The 27,068-nt window shown below is 48.1% G+C and overlaps 1 protein-coding gene across 2 annotated transcripts in view; it reads right to left on the bottom strand.

The window, feature by feature from the left end:
* ATIC (5-aminoimidazole-4-carboxamide ribonucleotide formyltransferase/IMP cyclohydrolase) overlaps positions 1–27,068 on the bottom strand; it is a 41,875-nt gene that overhangs the window by 2,347 nt on the left and 12,460 nt on the right. For both annotated transcript variants that reach the window (XM_035139040.2, XM_035139050.2), the window contains exons 6-14: positions 26,577–26,728; positions 26,337–26,493; positions 25,187–25,312; positions 24,525–24,632; positions 23,442–23,527; positions 21,158–21,247; positions 18,771–18,899; positions 10,432–10,524; positions 1,318–1,500 (exon numbers count right to left, since the gene is read on the bottom strand). In XM_035139040.2, the coding sequence (XP_034994931.1) occupies positions 1,318–1,500; positions 10,432–10,524; positions 18,771–18,899; positions 21,158–21,247; positions 23,442–23,527; positions 24,525–24,632; positions 25,187–25,312; positions 26,337–26,493; positions 26,577–26,728 (1,124 nt within the window). The remainder of the gene's footprint in view (positions 1–1,317; positions 1,501–10,431; positions 10,525–18,770; positions 18,900–21,157; positions 21,248–23,441; positions 23,528–24,524; positions 24,633–25,186; positions 25,313–26,336; positions 26,494–26,576; positions 26,729–27,068) is intronic.

The raw sequence follows: 27,068 nt of genomic DNA, 5'->3' as shown, positions 1-27,068 counted from the left end.
TCTTGGCTCACTGTCCTCTGTCTTGAGTGCCACTGATCCAGCTGCCATTTGCCCCAAGGAAGCAATCAGACTTCTGACATGATTCGCAGAATGCCTGTTTTAACCACATCCCTGTTTGCTTCATTGCGTTCAGACTTTATTGCATTCCAAAGGAGTGTATAGTTTACCATGTTATGCAACGTTTGTGGAAGTCCTGAACTTGCTAGAGAAGCATTCAAGTAACTGGAATAAGAAGTCAAACACCCTCCTGCAGTTAAAGGGGGTGGGGGCAGGGTTCAAATTTGGATATTTGTTTGTAATGCTTTCAGCACAAGCTTTTCAACCAGAGAGTTGCTGCTCGTGGTCCTTTTATTCCCTTAAAGATCTCTGATGAGAACTAGGCGGCAGCTCTGACTTAAATTTCTTCTGGCACTTCAGATTGAAGTCTTTAGGAACCTTCCCTCTTTACGAACCAGACCTGCATGTGGAAGCAGCTATAAAGGTACCCGGCTGGATCTTCTGAAATATCAGTTGATAAATATGATGTATGACTATTTTTCCTTAAAAACCCAAATCTGGAAGAAAGACACTTGATACTGATCCTAGTTTTATTTGCATCTGACTCTTACCTTTCAGATGTTACAACATGATGGGAGTATTGTTTGCCTCTGAGAAATTCAGAGATATCTGGCCTTTTTACAGAGGCTTCCAAGGATCACCTAACTGGGGGGCGGGGGCGGGGGCGCTACCCTAAGAAGTCTAATGCACTCGGAACAAACTATCCTGTTTTTTATACTGTTGTTTTTTGTACTTAAGTACTATGTAAAAGCAACAGAGAACTGCAGCTTCAATAACTAATAGCACATAGATCCAGCCCTGGCAATCACAACCAAGAGCTCCCATCCCAAGTACATGAATATGCAAAGGCACACCCCTTTCTCCCTAGGCTCTGGCTATCCTGTTGAATATTTGAATAATGCAGTCCCTTGGCACAGAGCTTTTGCAGGATTGTAAGCATTCCAAGGTGTCTCCTGCGTGAGTAGAGGTTGCACGTGGCATAGTGGTCAGAGTGCCAGACTAGGACCTTGGGAGGCCAGAGTTCAAATCCCTGGTTTGACCGTGAACTTCACTGGGTGACCCTGAGCCAGTCACTGCCTCTCAGCTTATCCTACCTCACAAGGTTGTTGTAGGGATTAAGTGAGGAGCTGGGGGAAATCATGTTAAGCCACCTTGAGCTCCCTGGAGAAAGGGGTATAAATGCAACAAACAAAATGTGTGCAAGCACCAATCCTGAACAGATTCTGGAGTTTGTCTTTAGCCAAGTGCCCCCAGGCTTACCTCTCCAATGGTCCCTGTGACATACTGATCAATAGCGTTAGAGATTTCTGCTCTTTTCACTCCAGCTTTGAACTTCATGGAGAGCACCCGTGGGTGATGCCTGAGCCACCAGTGGTTTGCCTTGTCTCCAGCCAGTCGGGTGCAGTGGATTCGGGACTGCTGCCCTGCACCAATGCCAACCACCTGAAACAGACAGAGCCCTATAATTATTGGGAGGAAGGGCAAGCTTCCATGGGCACCTTTCCCTAAGAAATTCACTCAAGGCCTCACCAGAAAAGCCAAACGTTAAACAAACTGTGTCACCAATATGTACCAGTTTAGAAACAAGATTCCTGAAGATTACACACCCGCCGGGGTGGGAAGCAAAATATTTGCTAAGTTATCAAACAAGACTGCTTTTCCTTCAATAATCCATGTAATGAGCCAAGGAAAAGGGAGCACTCAAGTTACGAGAGTTTCTAGGTATCTAGCTTGCTCTGGGAAAGCAGTTGTACTGCAGGGTCTGAGACGAGCTGTTCTTCAACGTGGGAGTCCCAATCACTATGGAGAAAGCTGTAATATTCTCTACTACGTTGTAAGCTATCTAACTTTCCACTAGTGCTACAGACTTCATTGAAATGGGGAGATGGCGCAGGAATTTAAGGCAGCCAAAGAGAGTCAATTCTGGCTGAGTGAATAGGTGTCACTGGCCTAGAGAAGGCTCACTGCAGCCATGAAGCTCTGGAAAAAATTAGGGACCCCAACCCAAAGGGGGATTATAAAGCTCTAAGATATTTCCTTGGAATTCAGTCTTACCAGGTTCACTAGGACCACAGGCTGTGTAACCTAATGCTGTCCAGCATTATATGAACTTGTCCACGTAAGCAAAACAACATATAGGATAATTGTCAAAGGTTAGATTTGCAAGGATGGAAATATACAGCTCTGGAGAAGTAGGTAAATTTCTAGCTGAAATTTATTCGTTACTTTAATACAATTTTGTAGACTGCTTGATTGCAAAAAAAAAAAAAATCCTCCGCAAAAACAAAGAAACAAAAACCCCCACCATTTTGGTTTACAAAAATGCTGGAACATATGATGATACAAGAGTAACACAGAAACTGCTGAGCATTTTTTTAAAGGGTTGGGGAGACACAACTCATAGGCCTCTAATGTTAAGGAGAAAGAAAGAGGGGGGCAAGCAGAGATACAGAATACCAACAGCCAAAATTTTTGATTTCCATTCACTATCCCGTCCCTGCATATTTTGTCCTGCTGTTGCCACTTTAGTTTTACATATATTTTCAAACATTTTTTTCCACAACAATGAGGACTAGAAAAGCAGGCTGAATCTAAATGAAATTTAGAAGGCAGACTGGATCCTCCAGATGCTATCCAGTCAGGAAGCCCAGCTGCGCAGGAGGGCAACTTCAGTCACACAGATTTCCACGTTCCCAAAGTTTGGCTGTTCAATATCAAGGCTGCCTCCTAAGTCCATTCAATATTAAAGTCATTTGCTTGAGGCATCTCTTTTGGCAGTGATGCCTTGGGGCAGGGAGGATGCGGAGGCAACGGCAGATGTTGTCCGGATGGTGGTGCTGTGGTCATTGGGCCAGAGGAGCTCCAGGGGAGCTGTGGCAGCCCCACAGGTAGACACAACGCTGCTGCTGCTAGATCACAATTTCCCCCCTTCCCCCTGCCCCTTATGGAGGCACTTATACTGGGACGACAGAGGATGAGATGGTTGGACAGTGTTCTTGAAGCTACGAACATGAGTTTGACCAAACTGCGGGAGGCAGTGCAAGACAGGAGTGCCTGGCGTGCTATGGTCCATGGGGTCACGAAGAGTCGGACACGACTAAACGACTAAGCAACAACAACAATACTGGGCATTGCCAAAGCCAGAAAGAATTAACTGGTGCAGAAAGACAACTTCTTCAACTAGGCTAATGCCTTCCTGCTTAGTAGCAAATCCAGTTTCTTCCTATCTAAATTCTACCTGCCTGCATGTGCTCAATCTGAAGCAGAAATAGCAGCAATCCATCAGAAAACCTATGTATGTGAAGACAAGTTCTTAAGAAACTAGTCTACTTCAAACGGCTGTACTGTAAATCCACTTATAAATCCAGAAAGCGAAATGGGGGGCAAATTACCCTCACGCGTGAAGTCTGGCCAGCAAGCTTCTTTTAGCATCCAAAGTTTTTGTGGTCTCAGCCCTTCTAATATGCTGTTATATCTATCTAAAACGCTCAGGGAAAGGTCATTACATAATTTATTTTACAGGTGGGCTGGAGAGCAGTTCAGCAGACTGACTGGAGAGGATACTTTTAAGAAGACACATGTTTTATTTTGCCTATAGCCAAGAGCAGCCTTACACCACCCTCCCTCTCTCTACAGACCAGCACTCACAGCGAGAAACGTTAACCTAAAATCAGGTAATTACCAATGCAATCAATAACAATTTCCCTCCTCATTTTTCCCAGGGTCCGCAATTATAGAAATTACCAGTTATTATTATTATTCATTACCGCACTCCTATCTAGCAGCAGGGCTTAATAATGTTTACTGAAAGAATAGCATATGGCACTCTAAAATACAATTTGGGTGTAGAAATTATGATTGTTGGGATCAGGAGTCAAGAGACCAAATTCAAATAGCCGTTCGGCCACAAAGCTAATGGGGTAGCCTTGGGACAGTCACATCTTTTCAGCCTAAAACTACCTCCTGTTGTGAGGATAAATTTGTGTCTGTATATGTGTTGTTGTTGTTTTACGAACCATGCATTCTGTTCTGAGCACCTTGAACTAAAGAGACAGAATAAAAATCTAAACAAATCCAGGGAAAGGTTACAGGTAGGTAGCCGTGTTGGTCTGAGTCGAAGCAAAATAAAATAATTCCTTCAGTAGCACCTTAAAGACCAACTAAGTTTATATTTTGGTATGAGCTTTCGTGTGCATGCACACTTCTTCAGATACACTTCTTCAGATACGTGTATCTGAAGAAGTGTGCATGCACACGAAAGCTCATACCAAAATATAAACTTAGTTGGTCTTTAAGGTGCTACTGAAGGAATTTTTTTTATTTTTCCAGGGAAAGGTGTAAACCTCATTCTAATGCAAATGCAATGAAGACTCAAAACCTGTGCTATAACTGTCACTCACAACCCTGCACTAAGTTAGATAATAATGCCAGTTCCATGCTTAGGCAGTGCAACTCTATCCATTTTACTCTGAAGCGATCTCCATATGCTCAGATCAATCTTACTACTGTAGATTAAAATTCTGAATTCATTTTAAGCCTGTATTTAAAGGGCAGTAAAAGGCTATTCTTACTACCTCCAGTGCCAATGCAACAGGGAACTCAGTGAGCAAATAGCCTCTTAAGTTAAGCGACAGTCATCAGGGAGGTGGCCTATCATCTCTAATGGCCAAAACTCAAGAGTTTGCATCATCCATATGGATTTCATTTTCAGCTCAAACAAAATAAAAAAAAATCCTTCCAGTAGCACCTTAGAGACCAACTAAGTTTGTCATTGGTATGAGCTTTCGTGTACATGCACACTTCTTCAGATACAGTGGTGCCTCAACTTACGAATTTAATCCGTTCCAAAGGTACCTTCGTAGGTCGAAAAATTCGTAAGCCGAAAGGCGTCATTGGAAACGGGATTTCCCATAGGAATGCATTGGAAACGGAAAAATTCGCAAGTCGAAGCAACCCCATCTAAAAATTTGCAAGTCGGAAAAACCCTATCTAAAGCCACCGCGGTTTCCATTCGGATGTCGAGAAATTCGTAAGTGTGCGGCCATTTGCCCCATTCGTAAGTCGAAAAATTCAGTTGCCGAGCCGTTCGTAAGTCGAGGTACCACTGTACCCACTTCAGCTCAATTATTTTTGGGGGTTGGGCCTTCATTCTGCTATGTTAAAAACAGGTTGGGGGGCACTTTCCACTCTCCTCACCCCCACCGTCTGCAGTATTTTGGGACTGTCTTCCTGTTTCTGCCCAAGGACAAGCTCTTTAGAAAAGTTCCTTGCTGGGTCAACAGGCCTGGCCACTGCCTCAAACTTTCCAGCTTGGCTAGGCAGCATTTACCAGATGTTAAAGCCCTAAGTCCAAGGCCAAACTGAAAGAAATAAACCATTTGCTGTCTTATTCCTACAGCGATTTCACCTCTTGCCAGAATCATTTTAAAAACAAAAATAAGGATCGTTCCCCAATGACAGGGAATGAAAAATCTGGACTTGTGTCCTTTTTTTTTTAAGCAGCCAATGAATAATATGCTCCTAGCTAACAAGACAGCCACTGGCATTACACAACATTAGGCTTGTTTAATATTCCTCAGGGGCTGCACAATGAATGGATTTACAGAGTCCTGCATGCTAGGCAGCTGTAATGTTCTGCCTGCTCCATTAAAAAGGTCTTTTGCCTAACATGGCTTCCCCACTGGCTTCAGTACTGCATTGAACCTCAGTACAAGCTGATTTTACACATCAAACAACACTCTTCATCTTCACAACAAACAAGAGCAGTACAAATGCTCTGTCTATGGCAGTAGCTCTCAAAGGGCATGCCTTGCCGCACTGGTGAACCAGGAGGGGGTGGTGAGTGCAGTGAGTGCAAGGGCAATCAGAGAAACATTCCAACATTTCAGTGTAGTATAGTATCAACTTTTTTGTGAAAAAAATGCAAATATGTATATCTTTTTAAAATGAGAGCTAGAGCACTGGCTGTTTTTCTACAGTTCTCCACAACATATTGTTGTGAACAGGGATTTTGAACTCGTGACGAATATGAAAGATCAGAAAAGAGAAAGGCTTCATTGTGTTGAAGAGATGAGTTTGTCTCAAACTATACCTAATATAAATGAGATTACTGATACTTAAGGCACAGATGTAAGAGGCTCGTTTATTTTGGAAAGGATTCATGTTCTTATGGAGCTGCATTGTTTTATACTTTCTGGATGTCTCATGACCATATTATATAGCAGTTGTGTTCTGTGTTATAAATCAAGCATTGCTAGGAGTTGTTTCTTTGTGTTTTCCAATGTATTTCTTATCAATAAAAAAATCTGAGCTAATTTGTATTCTGAAAGTGCAGCCCTGAGGAAAAAAGTTTGAGAACCTCTGGTCTGTGGTGTTTGATTTGTTAATTGTTGCTCCTTCGTAGTTTGTAGTCACCGAGTGAAAGAAAAGGTGTGTGAAGTTGCTTCCCTTCCAAGCAAAGTGTGCTCAGGATCCTGTGTGAGCCTCTACACTCAAGGAGTCATGCGGCAGAAACCACAACTCACTCCCAGCGCTGCTCCTTAATGCTGCCCCCCGGCAGCTCCTTACAGCCTCCACCTTCAGATCTGCTCCCAGGGCCAAAAAGCTTCTTTACCCCTGCATTATAAGGTAAAGGGACCCCTGACAATTAGGTCCAGTCGTGACCGACTCTGGGGTTGCGCGCTCATCTCGCATTATTGGCCGAGGGAGCCGGCGTATAGCTTCCAGGTCATGTGGCCAGCATGACAAAGCCACACGGAAGCGCCGTTTACCTTACCGCTGTAGCGGTTCCTATTTATCTACTTGCATTTTGACGTGCTTTCGAACTGCTAGGTTGGCAGGAGCTGGGACCAAGCAATGGGAGCTCACCCCGTCACAGGGATTCGAACCACCGACCTTCTGATCAGCAAGCCCTAGGCTCAGTGGTTTAACCACAGCGCCACCTGGGTCCCTCACCCCTGCATTATAGTTTCCACCAATTCCCCAAGCCACATGCAGCCCCTAGAAAATCTACCTTGCTTTGGTGGTGGCAAAAATATAGGTGGCCGTGGCCAGGGGACGGGGTGGGTCTACAGGAAATTAGCAAAAATCCCAGCAGGGGTTTCCGTTGGATGTGAATGGAAGCAGTCCTTCTGTCCCCGGAGAAGAACAATTCAGGATCTAAAGCTATGTGCTTCTATTACCTTTATTGCTTCATAAGCATTCTGGGTTGCTTAGCTTATTATCTGCCTCTCGCCTGAGTAACTAAATTTGAACACCATGATTCCTAGTAAGGGGGAAAGCAGCAAATCCTGTCAGCTCTGAAGATAAAAACTCAAGGGGCACTTAGGGCTCCCTCCATGCTTCCCCTTGGCCTGTGCCTAGAAAGCAGGGGGGGGGCTCTGAGCTGTTTCCCCCTTGCCCTGCACCTTTCCCAGTGAAAACCTCTCTTTAGCTCTAAAACGGAGCCAACATCAACCCAGAGAAAACCCCAATTGCCATTTGCTCCAATTGAGTACTAAAGAACTTAGTACCATATTTCTCCAAAAATAAGACACCGTCTTATATTTATTTTTCCTTGGAAAAAACCACAGTGGCTTATTTTCAGGGGATGTCTTATTTTTTTAATTAAGTATGGTACAGTTTAACCTGAGGGACCCAGGTGGCGCTGTGGTTAAACCACTGAGCCTAGGGCTTGCTGATCAGAAGGTCGGCGGTTCGAATCCCTGTGACGGGGTGAGCTCCCGTTGCTCGGTCCCAGCTCCTGCCAACCTAGCAGTTCGAAAGCACATCAAAATGCAAGTAGATAAATAGGAACCGCTATAGCGGGAAGGTAAACGGCGTTTCCGTGTGCTGCTCTGGTTTGCCAGAAGTGGCTTTGTCATGCTGGCCACATGACCTGGAAGCTATACGCCGGCTCCCTCGGCCAATAATGCGAGATGAGCGCGCAACCCCAGAGTCGGTCACGACTGGACCTAATGGTCAGGGGTCCCTTTACCTTTACCTTACAGTTTAACCTACAAGGTTAAACTGCCTATCACTATGGCTTATTTTCGGAGAAACAGGGTACTCAGCTGAATACTAAGGAGTACAGTCTCTTCCCTGGGGAAAAGAGTGGGGACAAGGGGGAGTGCGGATAAGCCCTCAATATCAGGAGCTGGACAATAAAGAAGCACATCAGAAGGAGCCGGGGGGGGGGGTCATGGCACACCCACCTGAAAGTTAAGGGGCTGCCCAAGGGCTTGTTCATTCTGGGTGTAGCCCTGACCTTTAACATTTACGGGAGATTTGCCATAGATTTCAATGGCTCTTGAATGGTGCTAAAAGTGTACAGCCAGCACTATGCCAGCCAGGTACAAGGTGTATCAAAAGTACCCAATGGAGAGCTGCCATTTCAGGTCTGAAGGACTTGTTTGTTGCAACAAAGAATCTCAGTGTATTCTAGTTAACTCTCTTGGGATGTTTGCAGAGACTGCAACAGAATACAGCCCTCGTGTGCGTCAACTGAAATGACGGTATAAACAGTTCAATCATTTACCCGGAGAAGAAACAGAAGCAGGATTAGAATCCTAAATTATTCCAGAAGCTCCCCCCCCCAACTTGTTTTTCAGCTTAGCCTAGCCTCTGAATAGCCCCCTGAGCACATAAACAAATCACAGGATGAAGTCAACTAAGAGTCTTTTGACACAGAGAAAAAAGCTCATTATGTTGCTATAACTGCTACCATTAAAAAAAGTGTGTGGTGGGGGCCGAGGTAGAAGCCCAACATCCAGAGAAAAATAAGCCCAGTTCAAAATGTACCATACACAAACAGAATCAAAATGTACACCATTTGCCCCAAATAGCAAAGGGGAGTCTTCCTTCTGCTTGAAGCTGAATGGAGTCTCTGACTTCCTCAGCATCACAGATGGCACAGTCATTATTGCAACGCTCCTACAATGGAAAATGCAGCTGCCACTGCAAAGGCTCCGGAGGCTGATCAGCACAGGAAACATCAAGGAGGGATGCGCAACACTTTTCTTGAAAGGGAGCAGCGGCAAACATGCTTTGTTCCTGGACCAGTCCTATTTATTATGCTTATGGGGAGGACATGAGCTTGAAATGTCCTGTGAGACCAACAGCTACAGCCCATGAGGCTTCTCTGAAGCATATTAAGAAGACCAAAATTAAAAACTGTTCCACCAGCGCTGCACCAACCTCCTCGCCCTTCCTGGGAAGCAAGTGACGAAGATGCTGGGAAGCTCCCACAATCTCTCACCTTGTAAGGTTACAGTGTTGATAAAGCACAGGACCCAAGGCCACCACCCTAGACTCCTTAGGAGAGCAGTACTAAATAAACTGGAGTCCTTGGAGAGTTGAGAAAATCAAATGAAAAGATTCCAAGAAACTTAAAACTTTTAAAAATTTAATCTACTACCTGGCCAGAGTTCTTGAAATCTTTTCATTTGATTTCCTTAGGAGAGCAGAGCAAATTGGCAAGTTACTTCAAAAAATGGAAAGGTAAAGGACCCCTGGATGGTTAAGTGCAGTCAAAGGTGACTATGGGGTTGTGGCGCTCATCTCACTTTCAGGCCGAGGGAGACGGCATTTGTCCACACAGTTTCCCTGCTCACTAGAGGATTTCCTGCCAGTCTGCCCCTACCGGTAGCAGCACTTTAATGTAGGGAGACATATTGAGATTTATGGCCCAGTGGCAGTGAGCCTGTATGGCACCACCACAAGCGAGTCTCCTTGCAAAGGCAGGAGACCTCTTTCGTCAGCAGATTGGTCCCAACAAGCCAAACCATCTTTAGAAGGACAGCAGCAACTCAACAGGACTCAATATCCCAAATACAGTTTCTAGCTCAACATCGCCACTCGTAATTGTGGGCAAGTTCAGAACTGGAAAGTATGCAGAAAGGTCTGTCATGCACTTGAAAATAATAAACAAGAGGTGTGAAGGGGAACTCTTCCGAGGCATGCAAGTAGTACTCTTAAGTCTCATAGGGGAGTAAAGAAGGCAATCCCTAGTGGAAAAGAGGAAGCACTCTTTGTGCATGTAAATACACTCAGATGCCGGATGAAGACAGACTGCAGTGACAGTGTGCCGTAAATGGTTTGAAAATACATTCACTGCATACGGAGGTATTTTGTCCATCATCACCCACTTTGCCGCTGGCTTCAATATAGTAAACACACACAAGGGAAATTTTGGAGTCTGTGAGCCAGGGAACATAGAAAGAGGTGGGAAGGGATTTATGGGGAAGGATGTATCAAATGGAACTTAGCAAAACTTTAACTGCAGGCTCTGCAGAAAGATGCACTTGTATTTGTTTCACAGCACCAAGTTTCAAAAGCTGACATTCTGGCCAGTAAGTGCAATGGGATGATCTCCCTTGAACATTTCCAAGCATTTACCTGTCCATTCTTGGCATAGCAAACCGAATTAGACTGGGTGTATTTGACAGCGATGCTGGCAACAATCAGATCTCGGATTGCTGGCTCGGGCAGCTGAAACAACAAGAGAGAGGCGGCTGTGAAGGTGTCTCTATTAAAGTAATGGAAATTGGCTGCAAAGGCAAAAGAAAAAGAAAAACCCACTTCCTAAGCAGCGCTACTCAAGACATAAAACTGAAGATCAGGGCACTTACTTTAATAATAACTGTTGTGAGTCTTTACTCTAAACACTCTGCAAACCAATTATCTTCTATAACCTGAGTGGTGAGATGACTGTTGAGTTAAAATGAAGGCACAAGTTTCTTTCTAGAAAAATCTAGGTCGCCTTTAGGAGAATTCCCCTGCAGAGCAAGGCAGTTGTCTCCATGAGACAGTGCCATCTCTTAACCAGCCCTGTGTGAAGTCTCTTTCTCCTGACAGGGCTGCCTCTTCCCTGCAGAAGACCAATCCAGTGAGGGAGACCAAGAGGGGAGCTGAGAAGAGATGGGGCTGGGGGCACTGTTGGGGGGGAGTGACATTCATTCCCAGTAACAACACTGAGTTTCCAGAAGATGCTAGAAGCCAGGGTGTCTCTACACATGCACTCTTCTGTACTGGCTGGGGAAACCCAGCCATAATAATAATAATAATAATAATAATAATAATAATAATAATAATAATTTATTTATATCCCGCCCATCTGGCTGGGTTTCCCCAGCCACTCTGGGCGGCTTCCAACAGAAAAATAAAACACAGTAATCAATTAAACATTAAAAAGCCTCCCTGAACAGGGCTGCCTTCAGATGTCTTCTAAAAGTCTGGTAGTTGTTTTCCTCTTTAACATCTGTTGGGAGGGCGTTCCACAGGGCAGGCGCCACCACCGAGAAGGCCCTCTGCCTAGTTCCCTGCAACTTGGCTTCTCACAGCGAGGGAACCGCCAGAAGGCCCTCGCTGTTGGAGCTCAGTGTCCAATGATGGCAGAATGATGGAGGTGGAGACGCTCCTTCAGGTATACTGGACTGAGGCCATTTAGGGCTTTAAAGTTCAGCACCAACACTTTGAATTGTGCTCGGAAACGTACTGGGAGCCAATGTAGATCTTTCAAGACCGGTGTTATGTGGTCTCAGCGGCCGCTCCCAGTCACCAGTCTGGCTGCCGCATTCTGGATTAGTTGTAGTTTCCGAGTCACCTTCAAAGGTAGCCCCACGTAGAGCGCATTGCAGTAGTCCAAGAGGGAGATAACTAGAGCATGCACCACTCTGGAGAGACAGTCAGTGGGCAGGTAGGGACTCAGCCTGCGTACCAGATGGAGCTGATAGACAGCTGCCCTGGACACAGAATTGACCTGCGCCTCCATAGACAGCTGTGAGTCCAAAATGACTCCCAGGCTGCGCACCTGGTCCTTCCATCCTTCCAGATGGGCAGGGTATAAATAATAAATAATTATTATTATTATTATTATATTACTGGGCATTTAAGAAATGTTTAGTCTAAACTCTTTTCTCAAATTGTGAAGATGTGGAGACGGTCTGGCAGCTTTTAGGGCCAGGTCTGAGCATTAAGTTTAAACTGTGCCTCTATCTGGGCTCTAGTAGAGGCTTTGTTCTGTATAGTTTGCAACAGCCATGCTTAAAACTGACCGTAAAGACTTCTGTCTGTACTCAATATTTCCTGTGATTTATTTCTACCCTCTGTGCTATCGTAGTCTTGGAACTCCCACATGCTGTGGAAGCTGCGTGATTACTCTACTGAACAGCGGGCCAGGTACTTGGAAGTGTGCTGGACCCAAAGATAGCTGCATGCCAAACCCCAACAGGTTATGGAAATATCCAACAAGCACTCCAAAGGTGGATTTTCAGATGAGCAAGTTTCACCAATATAGAGAGTAATTGGCTCCTGCTTCGACCATCCTCACTACATATAGGATCTCCAGCACATGTCCCCAGATTTCTTAGCATCCTTGTATTAATAGTGAAGATGGACAGTTTAGTGACTGACACCACGGCATGAGCATAACTCTAAACTGCAGCAGAGAAACAAGCCCGGGGAAAGCAGGCAACCAGTGATGCTTAATGGCAACCTGATTCTTAATGGCAAAGTGTTCTGCAGAGCCACCTGCTGATCTGAAGTGGTAATGCACCAACAGGTTGGGCGCCTGCTTCTCTTGGGTGAAAATGACGAGGTTCTGAATGGGCTTCTGGACTTCTTCAAAGGAGAGGTGTTTGCCGGGGGGGGGGGCGCGTCATTGGCCTTTGGAGAGGACTGGTGCCATTATTCAGAACTGATTCTTGGTGTTCTGTTCTATTCAACTCAAGATAAAGCAGGATGGAATCAGAGAGCGGTATGTGCAAAGCCTGAGTTTTGCCACTCAATTATATACTGTTAAGACTGAACCATTAAATGGTCTCAACATAGCACTCTTAATTTCCGTTCCTGACAGGAGCATTGTCAGTCAGCTCTCCTATCAAGGCACCTGTGAGGGACAGGGGATATCGCGAAGTCCCTCCCCTCCTGAGTTCAAGCCCGTCCCCGAGCAAAGGGGAAAGCAGGGAGAGTTCCGATTCCAGTGGGGAAGCAGGAAGTCGTGTCCGAGGCTCAGGCAAGGTAGAGGAGCCAGGGTCCCAGGTGGGACAGGAAGGGGCAAGTAAGGGGGGAAGACCCATCCCCCCAACTCCAGAATTACGCAGGAAGAGGAGGGGCAAGAGGATGGGTCTGCCAAAGCTTTTGTGTTGGAGAAAGACGCGCCAAAAGCCATTAGGAGGTTCTGAAACCGACTGACAACATCGCTCCGTGTAAATAGCAATGACTTGAGCACTGTAAATACGCAGCACCAATAAAAGAATAAAATGCAGAGCTGCGTAGCGTCGTTACTCTGAAGTAGTCCACTCCGGCCACTGTGACAGCAACCTCCTAATCATTTTTGGGCTACTTTGGAGTTGCCGGGATGAGCGTGTCAGAGGCGGAGAAGTGGCGGCAGATCGCTGAGCAAGCCCAGCTAGAACTGCAACAGCTGTCGCTGCAGGCGCAGGGAGAATTGAAGGCAGCTAAAGAGGAGACTAAGAAGGTCCAGGACGACCGGCTACAACTTGCGGAACAGGTGAGAGAGCTCCAGGAAAAAGAGCAGCATTTAAGGGCGGTGGCGGTAGACCTCCAAAACAAGCTGGATGCAGAGAAAAACAAGGCGGGAGGGGCACCCCAAGTCCAAGTGCTGCCAGGAAGGAGAGCCGGGACCCTAGTAAGCAAGTTCAATGGAGACCCGAAGGAGTTTCAGGGCTTTGAGACTGAGATTGTGTATGCTCTTGAGCTGCACCACGATGAGTTCCCTGATGATGAGCACAGAGTAGCGTTTATTGTGGAGCACCTTACAGGGGCGGCCAGGGAGTGGCTAAGACCGTTAATTGCAACAAGGAATCCTTGCATGAAGAATGTCAAACTATTTCTAGAAGGTTTGAAAACGATGTATTCGTCCGATAGTCATATGGACCAGACTAAGGAGGAACTTCATAATTTACGCCAAGGAAATATGACAGTTCGCGCGTATTGGGCGAAATTCACCATGCTGGTGCACAGATTGGGGTGGGATCTGGAGTCTGCCCCAATGCAAGCGGCGTTTTACTTGGGGTTGCATGAGGAGGTGAAGGATGAGCTCTCGAGAGGTCCAAAGCCCAGTAATATGGATCAACTGAGCAAAGCGGCTCTGGCGGTGGGGGTGAGGCAGGAATCCAGATGGAGCGACAAGCAAGCAACGCGCGCAAAGCGGGCTTGGTTCCCACGGTCGCAGGAGAAGCCACTCCCTCAACAACCCTTTCAAGCCACGCCTGGGGCCAGTCAGGACCAGGAACCCATGCAGATTGATAGCGCGCGCGCGCGGGCTTTTCAAACCCCAGCGGCGCCAAGACGCAAGGAGGGAAGGGGTGGGAATTGCTTTCTCTGCAACTCCCCCCAGCATCTCGTCAGAGACTGCCCACATCGCAGGGAGTGGCAAGGAAAGGCGGGAACGGTTGTGCCCTCCCCCACTGACGCAGCACCACAGCAGGGAAACGGGAAAGCCTGGCTGCAGGAGACAAGGGGCGGCAGCCAGGCACAGTCAGCAGACAACAGCCCCAGCCCACCCACCCGCACAGAGAGGAGCAGAGCCAGCCCACCCCTCCCAGAGCAGGAGTGGTTCTAGAAGTGACGCTCACGCTCCCAAATGGCTATCCATTGACGGTCCTCGCCCTAATTGACAGTGGTGCCTCAGCCAACTTCTTCTCGAGAAACTTTGCAGAAGAGCACCAGATCCAGCTTCTGCAGCTGGATTTTCCTCTGCACGTGGCAACCATTGACGGCAGAGAGCTGCTGGGAGGGGCCATCACTCATCAAACCCCCCCCATGAGAATGACGGTTGGAAGGCACTCAGAGACACTGGCATTCAACGTCACCACCATCTCAGACCCCCCAATCGTTTTGGGCATGAGCTGGCTGGCGCGCCACGACCCCTCCATAAGTTGGCATCAGAGATGCATCACTTTTGGATCGGACTTTTGCCTGGAACATTGCATGCAGCACCAACCAGGGGAGGGGCCTCCGATAGCCACGGTGGCCACCATGCACGTCAAAGGGGGTGAGGCGATACCCAAACCATACTGGGACCTGCAGGAGGTCTTCAGTGAAGCGGAGTCCGACCACCTGCCCCCACACAGGCCTTTTGACTGCCAGATCAACCTGGTGCCTGGGGCAACTATACCCCCAGCCAAGCTGTACGCCATGTCAGACCAGGAACTGGAGGATCTGCGCGCTTTTATCGACAAGAACCTCAAGCGGGGGTTCATCAGAGAAAGCAAGGCAGCAGGGGGCAGCCCGGTCTTCTGGGTGGACAAGAAAGACACGCAACAGCGCCGTCTTGTGGTGGATTTTAGACGGCTGAATTCGGTGACAGAGCCAGTGGCTTTCCCCATGCCCAGAGTGGATGATCTCCTGACAGCGGCACGCAGAGGCAAGATTTTCACCAAGCTAGACCTGAGGGGGGCGTACAACTTGATCAGGATCCGGGAAGGCGATGAGTGGAAAACCACGATGTTCACGCCTCTGGGCTCTTTTGAATATCTGGTGATGCCCTTCGGGTTGCAAGGGGGCTCAGCATGCTTCCAGGCCTTCATGCACCACGTCCTGGGGTCCCTACTCTTCAGGAAATGCTTGGTCTTTCTGGATGACATCCTTATTTACTCCAACGACCCAGTGCAGCACGTGAAGGACGTCAGGGAGGTGTTACAGCGCCTGAAGGAGAACCACCTGTATGTGAAGCTGGAGAAGTGCAAGTTTCACACCAAGGAGGTGGACTTCCTGGGCTACAAGCTGTCAGACAAGGGGCTGGCAATGGACAAGGACAAGGTGCAGACCATCCTGGACTGGCACAGCCCCAGGACGCGCAAAGATGCCCAACGCCTACTAGGCTTTGCCAACTTCTACAGGAAGTTCATCAAGAACTTCTCTCGAGTTACGGCTCCCATCACTGACTGCCTGAGAGGCAAGCAGAAGTTCAGGTGGACACCAGAGGCGCAAGCAGCGTTCGAAAGCCTCAAGAGGGTGTTCGCCTCAGACCAGAACCTGTTCCACGTGGTTCAGGACGCGCCCCTACGCATTGAAACAGATGCTTCTGATAAGGCTGTGGGCGCCATTTTGTTGCAACTGGACGCCAACAGAGAGTGGAGACCCTGTGCCTTCTTCTCCAGGAAGTTGACCCAGCCCGAGCGAAACTACACAGTTTTTGATCGGGAACTTCTTGCGATCCACGCGGCGTTCCAGCACTGGAGACACTTCCTGGTGGGCGCCAAGCACCCCATCCAGGTGTGCACAGACCACAAGAACCTGGAGTTCTGGAGAACTGCCAGGGTGCTCAACCAGCGGCAGATACGGTGGGCGGAGTTCTTCTCGAACTTCAACTTCTCCATACACTACATCCCAGGAGAGCAGAATGTCAGGGCGGATGCCCTCTCCCGCAAGCCAGAGTACATGGAGGAGGAGGCGCCACCAGCCCCAAGGCACATTTTCCCCCCGTCGGCATGGTCCTGCGGAGCAGCAGTGGTGAGCGAGGCAGAACTCACAGCACTGACGGCAGCGGATGAATTTGCCAACCGCATCTTCAGAGAACTGAGAAGGGGGAGGGAGCAGGCAAAAGACTTTGCAGAACGCAGAGGGCTGCTTTTCTACAAGGGTGCGCTGTACCTACCCACCACCCAGCTTCGACGTACGGTCCTCAAGCAGATGCACGACAACCCTACAGCGGGGCATTTTGGAAGGGACAAGACCACTCACCTAGTCATGAGACACTTCTGGTGGCCAGGGGTGAGGGAAGATGTTCGAGACTATGTAAGGGGCTGTACCACCTGCCAGCGGGCGAAGGTGGTCAGAGCAGCGCCACCAGGGTTGCTGGAGCCCTTAGCCACACCACACAGGCCGTGGGAAGTGGTGTCCATGGACTTCATCACAGATCTGCCTTCGTCCAGGGGTAAGACTGCAGTGTTGGTGGTGGTGGACCTCATGTCCAAAATGTGTCACTTTATACCGTGTGCCAGGGCAGTCTCGGCAGAAGAGACAGCCAAACTGTTTGTTGATCACATTTTCAGACTGCATGGATTACCTTTAAGGGTTATTTCGGATCGTGGCCGCCAATTTGTTTCCAGGTTCTGGCGGCGGCTCATGAACCTCCTGCAGGTGGAGGTCAGCTTGTCGACGGCTAGACACCCGCAGACCAACGGACAAGCGGAGAGGGTCAACGCCATTCTGCAGCAGTACCTGAGATGCTACGTCAGCCAGCGGCAAACGGACTGGGTGGATCGCTTGCCACTAGCAGAATTTGCCTACAACAATGCAGTGCACGTCTCCACAGGGGTGTCGCCCTTTAAGGCCAATTACGGGCGCGACCTCAGATCTTTCCCAGAGAGGGAGAGGGAGGAGGAGGAGGAGGGCCCACAGGCTGAGGATTGGGCAGAGGAACTGGAGACGGTGCACCAGCAGCTCAGAGAACACTTGGAGAGGGCCAAGGAAGCGTACAAAAAGGGGGCAGATCGCCACAGGCGACAAGGGGAGGTCATCAGGGTGGGGGACAAGGTGTGGTTGTCCTCGGAGGGCCTTCCCACCAGAGGGAGGTGCAAAAAGCTGGCACCCAAATGGCTGGGCCCCTTCACGGTCACGCAACAGGTCAACCCGGTGGCATACAGGCTGGCACTGCCAGAGGACATGAGGGTGCATCCAGTGTTTCATAGATCGCTGCTGTCGCCGTACAGGGAAAGCAGCAGGCTCAGAGACAGCGAACAAACCCCCGAGGGAGGGGGGGAGCGGGAAAGCAGGGAGCAACTCAATGAGGCCACGGCCATCCTGGATTCAAGGTGGGGGGTGGGGGGCCTGGAGTACCTCATGGCATGGGAGGATGCTCCACCGTCCCAGAATGAATGGGTTCCCGCCACTCAGATACAGGAGGAATTCTTGGTGGAAGAATTTCACGCCCTCTTTCCCCACAGACCCAAGCCCTGGCACATGGAAAGGGAGGGGGAGGAGGAGGAGGCACGGGAGAACAGCTCACCATGGCGCTGGGAAGCGGAGTTTGAGGAACCAGAGGATGAGGTATGGGTGTCGCCAAGATCCACCCAGTCAGAGGAAGGAGCAGATTGGCAAAACATTTTTACCCCCACCAGCTCTGACGCCACGGACTTTTTGGGATTCCCGTCCTCCCAGGCGGAAGGGGGGGGCTCGCAGGACTGGGGGGAGGTGTTCACACCAACGGGCTCGGAGAGCACCGAGTTTTTAGGCTTCCAGTCGTCACCGACACATGGGGGGGGCCTGGGGAGGGGTGAAGGAGAGCTTGGGAGGGGGGTGGATGTGAGGGACAGGGGATATCGCGAAGTCCCTCCCCTCCTGAGTTCAAGCCCGTCCCCGAGCAAAGGGGAAAGCAGGGAGAGTTCCGATTCCAGTGGGGAAGCAGGAAGTCGTGTCCGAGGCTCAGGCAAGGTAGAGGAGCCAGGGTCCCAGGTGGGACAGGAAGGGGCAAGTAAGGGGGGAAGACCCATCCCCCCAACTCCAGAATTACGCAGGAAGAGGAGGGGCAAGAGGATGGGTCTGCCAAAGCTTTTGTGTTGGAGAAAGACGCGCCAAAAGCCATTAGGAGGTTCTGAAACCGACTGACAACATCGCTCCGTGTAAATAGCAATGACTTGAGCACTGTAAATACGCAGCACCAATAAAAGAATAAAATGCAGAGCTGCGTAGCGTCGTTACTCTGAAGTAGTCCACTCCGGCCACTGTGACAGCACCCTTTCCTTTTCCTTTTCCTTTCCTTCACTTACACTTTTATTTTTAGTAACGATGTTTTTGAACAGAGATCGGTCTATCACGCCATCGTTCCTCTTCTGCATCAGGTGCAATCCAAACAGAGTGCGGATTTCATTTTCATCCGGCTCATAAGCTGGGTCCATCTAAAAAGCAGGATTCTGTTCTTAATGCCATGTCGGTTTAATACAGTTTCCCTCATCGCTTATTGTTAATGAAGTACTACACCCCACCCCCACCCCCACTCTAAAGCACCTGCTGAAAAGCAAGAGCCAGCAAAAGGTTTACCAGAAATGTTCGACTCCCATGAATCCATGGTCCTCACAAATGCCAAAATACACTTCAAAACAAGCAGGGGCGTCTTAGGCTTATATTGTGCCTTGGCACAAGGACCCCTGCTGCGCCCCCACGTTTCCCTCTGGGCGGGCAGCAGACGGCTGCCTGCTTGGCAGAACGGAGGCTCCGGGTAGCCCCACAGCAACCCCGGCAGCACGTGGAGGAGCAGCGGAAGGAGGAGCGGCCACGGACACACCCAGGAGGAGCCCGTGCCATGCTTCCCTTCCTCGGCGCTGTTGCTGCTGCGCTCAGGCATGGGCTCCTGGCGGCGAGGAAGCAGCGGCGGCAACTCCGAGGCTCGCACCCGGCCATGGCCCTCGGTGCCCAGCTGCCTCCTGGCAGCCCCCACACGGGCTCTCTCGCAACCGCATGCTGCGAGGGGCTGGCAAAGCGTCCGTCATGGTGCCCCTTGGCATTTTGGCAGCTCCCGCCGCCATGCCCTGAGGGTCCCGTTCGCCAAGGGGGAGCCGTGGAAGGTGAGAGGCAGCAGCCGCCTCCTCGGGTTGAATAGGGAAGGCAGAGGACGCTGCCTTGCTGTGCGCTTAGCGCGCTCAGAGGAGGACTTGGACGCATAGCTGCCAAGTTATCCCTTTTTTAAAGGGATTTTCCCTTATGCTGAATAGGCTTCCTCGCGAGAAAAGCGAAAACTTGGCAGCTATGCTTGGACGCGATGCCGAGGGCAGAGGGGGCTTGCCCTTGGCGGCCGGCCAGCTCCTGGCAGCCCTTGTGCACTGCGAAGGTCTGGCAAAGCGCGCACGTTGCAGCATGGGGGAGGTGGGGGAGGGCGGGAAGCTGATACGGAAGGTGCCGTGTCCAGCCTCCACCTTTTCTGTGGCAACAGCAGGCGCAGGCTGTAGGCGGCGGGGCGCCGCGACTTGAGCCGGCGTGCAGGGAAAGGAGAAGCAAAGTCACGCAACTCCCCCACTCGCTGGGGCGCCCCTGAGAGGCTGGCGCTGTGGCGCAATGCGTCAGTAGCCCCAATAGGAAGGACGGCTCTGAAAACAAGCAAGCAGCACCTGCTGAAAGTTCTGTGTTGCGGCTTCCCAAAGTGTTATTCATCTTTCATGGTTTCTCGCCTCCTTCTCTTAAACTGACTATGACTGCAGTCCTAGAAACATTTCAGTAGGGAGCAAGCCCCAATGAATGCACTGGGACTTGTTCCTGAGTAAAAATGTGATGGGTTACCCCCCCCCCAAGCACACATATTGAAGGGTTTTGTATAAAAAAATAGCAGTATTTTTGGCATTTTATTTCTTTGCAGAACTTTTGAGTGCAAAATCTGATTGGTCCTATGTAAGTTGGGAGTTCTTCCACGTTGGGAGATTTGAAACAGGAACTACTTTTAAACCATATGCCTTGGATGAGAAGCCATTAAACCCTAAATTAGGGGTCAGCAAACTTTTTCAGCAGGGGGCCGATCCACTGTCCCTCAGACCTTGGGGGGGGTCGGACTATATTTTGAAAAAAAAAAAAATGAACGAATTCCTATGCCCCACAAATAACCCAGGGATGCATTTTAAATAAAAGGACACATTCTACTCATGTAAAAACACGCTGATTCCCAAACCATCCGTGGGCCGGATTTAGAAGGCGATTGGGCTGCATCCGGCCCCCGGGCCTTAGTTTGGGGACCCCTGCCCTAAATTGATGGCAATGTTGCATTCATTACCTTTTGGACCACAGCCATTTTGTCAGGTTTTTCTTACTGAAGGTTTTTTTTTTTCTTACGGTCAGGTTTTCCTTACTTCTTAGTGTCTTATTAAACCATCAGTGCACCGAATATAAGTTTATATTGCAAACTACAAGCATACTGTATGGAAAACAGTTTGGAATCACTAAAATGAGTCTCCTCAACCTAAGAGGCAATTTTAAGAAAAGCCATTGCACTTTGAGGTTTTGAGATGTGATGGAGTATATATCTTTAACGGTTTTTGCTTAAATATCACGCTTTAAAAGTAAATTGAGGGAGGGAGCAGGGAAGTCTGGATATACGTGGATATGACTGAGGAGTTGAGAGAGAGAAATCAGTCGTCATATTCACATGTCCTGTAGCAGTTCAAACACTAACCTGGAGTACACAGTAGCTTCCATTTTTCTTCTTGGATAGGATTTTGAGGGCTTCGTCATCATACCCTGGAGCCACAATCCCATCAGATACCTGTATGCACAACACATTTGCAATAGATTCCCTTTTTCTATTGGATGAGTCACATATCTTCTCGCTTATTACTGTATATTCCTGCGTATAAGACTACTTTTTAACGCAGGAAAATCTTCTCAAAAGTCGAGGGTCGTCTTATACGCTGGGTCGTATTTCTTATACGGCAAGTACATCCCAAACTCTATATTTTAACTGGAAAAGTTCGGGGTCGTCTTATACACCCAGTCGTCTTATACGCCAGAATATACGGTAAGCAGAGGCTACTGGACCATGAAATCCTAAAACTTTACCCCTCCCAGCCTTCTGTATGCCCACCTGCTCACTTAGGATTGCAGCCCCACCATGGCGTAATGCCTAATTTCTTTTATAATTTAGATACTCCGTCGCATTGCAGAGCTTTTATGTTGGCTTGTCTAAAGGCATTTTCCTCAACTGTATTGTTTGGAAGGTTTCAAAAAAAATCCCCTTCCAGAACAGATTCAGAAAACACCAGATACAACACGTCACATAATCTTGGATGCCCTCTTCTCAACACCCATTGCAGAGATCTCCTAGTGGCTCCCTTACAGCTCAAAATATCCACTATAACCCAATACCTGTTGAGGGAATCTATAACCCAATACCTGTTGAGGGATGATACTCCCGAAACTACCAAGATTGTTTCGGGATATTTAGCCGAGATTTTTAAAGCTAAATCTAAAGTTGTCTGATTTATTCAGCAGTGGCTAGTGAGCCTTTTATATTATATTGTATGTGTTTGGATTATTAATATATTTGGATGACTTTGTATGATTTTATTGTTTAAACCTATGCCAATAAAGGTAAAAATAATAATACTTAAGCCACTCTAGAATGTCCAATATCTTAACAGCAAACTAAATTCTAAGGTAGTGCCAGTCCTATTGTAGCCAGAGCAGAACAGCCACAAATGGGGGGGGGGGTGCCAGCATGCTCAAGGCACCCTTAAGGGAGTGATTGCCAAAGCTGCCCAATAAGGAGTTAACCCTTTCAGTGGTCAATGAATCCTGCCTGACATTTGGGAGGGGAAAGGTGCAGAAAACTGAACTGAAGATTTTGGAAGACTACATAACTGCTAGCTTCCTAGCACCCTGGACAGGATCCCTGCCACCACTACTGCGACATTTTGTTGCAGGTTCCACTGGTAATTACAGAAGCCTAAATCCAAGCAGGCTAACTCTGGCCTGCAGGAGGGGCTGGCCTGAACCTTTTTTGGGGGGGCCAGAGGGACAGCCATGGATTTGTTAGATGGCCTGCCTTTAAAACCAAACCAAACACAAAAACACAACTTAAAACAAATGCTCAGCCTGAAAAAAAAATCTCAGTTGGGATTTCCAGCTTGTTTAACAACCTGTCAAACAGCCTTAGGTATCTCCCATGAGATATAAAACAGAAATTGATCAGGGGAAAAGAGGCATAAAAGTTAGGTATAACCCTATGTCCAAAGGCTTAGGAGTATCAATTTAACAAAAGGGGAGAGGGAGAGAAAAAAGATCAGTTCAAGAATATGTTCTTTATTCTCCAAGAAGTGCACATAGTTAGGCAAAATGATTAGTACGGACTCCATCTCATCTGCTGCTTTATAAAAAATCAAGAGGTCACAGGCTGAAAGTTTTAGGTGTACAATTATGCTCTTGGTGGCTCAAAGTTTGACAACTGGCAGTCGTGACCAGTTATTCTGGATCCATATTTCAGAACTGCGAAGAGGAGAGGGGATTTCTTTTTTTGTTTTTTAATGGCAGATGGCAGGGGTTTAGCCAGGCATTGCTCTGGCTACAAAGGAGCAGTCTTCAGTGCTCAGCGTTCTTAGGTTCTGATCAACAAAGCTTCCCAATGCCTCTGTGTACTTTAGAAACTCCTTCCTCCCAGCCATTCCCTTGGACTCACTTCTGCCCTTTATTGCAACATGGGCAAAACCCAGACCTAAAGGTCCAGCCTTCCACGCCCTACCAGGGGGTTTAGGGTTTCAAGATCTGGGCAGGTTCCCAGGGCAGCACAGAGATTAGTGAGGAGGACAGGGGGAGAACAACGCCCATTACAAATAAATTATATGCAACAAAATCACTACCAACCACCTTATCCCTTCCCCACCATCTACTCTATGGTCATATAGTGGGCCAGGCCAACTCCAGCCATAGTGACCAGAGAGGTGCAGAATGCCACAGGGACTGACCTCTCTGGAAATAATCTTCGCTGTGGGGACATCACAGGTGTCAGAGAGAGCAATGAAGTCACCAAAAGACGACATCCTATCAGCACCTGGGGGAGGAAAGTAACATTTCATATGAAAGGATGTCATATGGAGGAGGGAGAAAGATTGTTTTCTGCTGCTCCAGAGAAGCGGACACGGAGCAATGGATTCAAACTTCAAGAAAGAAGATTCCACCTAAACATTAGGAATAACTTCCTGACAGTAAGAGCTGTTCGGCAGTGGAATTTGCTACCAAGGAGTGTGGTGGAGTCTCCTTCTTTGGAGGTCTTTAAGCAGAGGCTTGACAGCCATATGTCAAGAATGCTTTGATGGTGTTTCCTGCTAGGCAGGGGGTTGGACTGGATGGCCCTTGTGGTCTCTTCCAACTCTATGATTCTATGATTCTGCACCAGAAAGGTCACCTACCAGAGTCAGGGATCCCAGAAATTAGCTTCTTAAGTGTAGAGCTCAGTACCAGGTGCATTTACTTCTGAGTAAGTCCCAATGCATTCAGTTCTCCTCACTCCCTTGGGACTTCTGGCAGCCCAAGTTACCCAGGTGGCAAGCCTACTGAACATTTTCCACATCACCGTATTTATTTTTAGGTGGTTTGCTGCAGCATGAAGAACCAATTGTCGCCAAACCTGTGTGGTACTTGCCAGGCACCACAAGTTAACAAAATTGCTCAACTAGCAGAAGAATCCCTTCTCCCTGGAGCTCTTCTGTCTGTTGCCAGGAGCCACAATGTGGAGAAAATGTCCAACCAGTCTGGGGCCATTTCCAACAGATGGGGCACCGCTGCCCCACAATGTCATGCTATAAACAGGGGGAAACATTAATTCTACAGAGGGCAGTAAGATCAAAGGCATGGATGCAACCCTGTTATGAAAACCCAGGCTGGATCTATACAGATATAAAAAAACACTATTAACAGAAGCTATGGGGGGGGAGCTCCCAAGGCAATCTGCCATTGACTTTGGATTCTGCTCTACGCCATCTGGTGTCACATTTTTATAACACATTTTAACATTATAAATTGACCCGAGATGCCGAGCCCCTGCTCACCTCTTGCTCGCGCATATGCAGATGCCAAGGGCGTCAGGGTGTGGTGTATGTCGTGCACCATACAGACCTGAGCTTCCTCTTCAGTGAGAGGTGTGCCAACAGCTGCACCTGGTAGGCAAAAGAAGTAAAGGCAGCAAGAAGAGCTTCATCTCTCGACAGTGGTTGTGGCCAATGGGAGCTTTGTAGCCCAACATCTGGAAGGGCCACAGGCCTACAGATGCAATACCATTTGCGTATGGCACTCCCCACCTCCAAATATCAGAACCTGAGTTTCAAAATGCAATTCCATTATTCAAACTACAAGAAAGAAAGAAAAGACTAAAACTGGAAAAGACTGCCTTGGAAGGTGGTGGATTATCCTCTCATAGAGGTTTTCAAGCAGATGTTGGATGGTGACTTTTTGGAGAAGCTATAGCGGTAGATTTCCTGCATTGGCAAGGGGCTGAGGGACCTTTGAAGCCCCCTGCCAACTCTATGCTGCTCCAAGAAAGAGAAGCGCACAACAGAGCTCCAGCTCACCTTTCTGTTAAGCATCTCAGTTCTTCTGGATAGGCCTTTGGTGCGTCTTTGCAGATGTAACACAAGAAATACACAATGCACAGCTGGAGAAAGCCAAGCAAGTTAACTTGGAAGCAAGTTATACTTGGAAGTCAGAGTCTTACCTGCTGGACTGACATGTTTGAAGGAGGCTGCGGCTGGAATGCCCAAAGCCTGTTTGAGCTCCTTGACCAGCTGCCAGGCATTCAGAGCATCACACAGGTTTATAAACCCAGGAGAGCCATTCAGAACTGCAGGCAGAACATAAAAGTAAATTCAGTCATAAAGGCCATTCTTATGCAGGGAGCACCAATAGCCAAAGCGGAAGGCGCCATTCAGTTTAAGAACAAAGTGTTATGAACCATTTCTCTTTGCTTTTAATCCTACCAGTGGTAAACACAAGGGGAAAGAAAGAAAGAAAGAAAGAAAGAAAGAAAGAAAGAAAGAAAGAAAGAAAGAAAGAAAGAAAGAAAGAAGAGGACCCCCCCTCCACTTTTACATTAACAAGAGCAATGAACGAAACATCTGAGGGCTTGAAGAACTTGACAACATTCCAACCACTAAACCACACTGCCTCCATCAGTAGCATTGCTGAGAGTCAGGTGAAATGTAGTGCCTAAGAAATGGAGGTATAGCTTAGGAAGTTCCTGCTCCTAATCTCATCTCTTTTACCTTTTTTGAATGCAATGAATAAGTATTGTTCTTTGCAGTCTGTGATGTGGAAATGTCAATTCTGACCCATCTGATGGTAGTTCTTGTAAAGATTACAGTAGAAATGTCCCCCTTATATTCAAAAGCACCGTTTCCTAGTACACAGGTCCCACTATCAAAATGCTTGCTATAAAAAAAAATCTGTAATCTGAACACAAAGGATTATGCCCAAAACTCACTACACGAACGGCTGATTCAGGTATCTGAACAGTCAAAGTTTGCCCACTTCCTTGTTTGCTTTTTGCTGGTTCGTGGCAGCCATTAGGGGCAGGTGGGATAGAGGGAGATCAGAAATCAAGGAGCAGTAGAGATCGGGCAGTTCAGTTTTTTCTTTGTATGGCTTTTGCTGATTGGCTGCAGCCGTTTCAGGCAGAAATCATGGAGGAAGGGATGACAAATCACAGGTTACAGAAATGTTCCCATAGGAAATCATCAGTTTGCTATGCAAATGCTCACTTAATGAATGACTCCCTGGGTACGCACTGTGTTCGGAAAGGAGGACCTGCGTGCATTGTTACAGTACCATTATAAGGTTCTTCAGAACAGACTTACAACGCATCCTACCTGAAAGAGGAAGCTTAGACCTCAATGTGTAGAGCTGAGCAGGAGTCTGGTGTGGATTCATGCCATACCTCAGGGGAAGTTGAGACACCCCTTTGCTGTACTCTTTCCTGAAGTAATCAGAGATGGCCATATCATACTGAGCAGTATGAGTGAAAGCCTGGAGAAAGAGCATTGAGACTATCAGTCACCAGGATACTTGAAAAGTTGTGGGAGAGCACCACGCGCAGTCAGAAAGCCGACCTTCAGAGCCAGTTGGCGCCGAGTTTCCAAAGTTGTATCCTTAGCGCTGGATGCCTGCATTTCCTTTGCTATGGTGGGATAGTCCCCAGGATCACACACAACAGACACGCGAGCGTGATTCTTTGCAGCAGCCCTCAGTAAAGCAACACCTCCTGCAATTGAAAGGAAGCCAGGAAAACCATCACCATTCCTCTGTCCATCACATATTGGGAATTTAAGCTCCTCCACAGTGCTTTTTTCCTACCTTAAAAAACACCCAAAACACACAATGCACTGATCCATCCAGGGCCTGCCAGAACACTCAGGGGAGGTGCCAGAACCAAGCTGGAAAAAGCCCTGGTCCTCTGGATGTTGCCAGACTGCTAATTCCACCATTCCTGACGAGCGGCCATGCTGGCTGGGGATCAGGGGTACTAGAGTCCAATGAAGTCTGGAGGCCCTGAGGCTCCCTAGTCTTGCTATACAACATCTCAGACACACCAAACCTAGTCA

This window comes from Zootoca vivipara, chromosome 1, assembly GCF_963506605.1.
Source record: "Zootoca vivipara chromosome 1, rZooViv1.1, whole genome shotgun sequence".
In the NCBI taxonomy this organism is placed as follows: domain Eukaryota; kingdom Metazoa; phylum Chordata; class Lepidosauria; order Squamata; family Lacertidae; genus Zootoca; species Zootoca vivipara.
The sequence above is the reverse complement of the archived record's forward strand: the minus strand, read 5'-3'. Positions and strand labels throughout refer to the sequence as shown.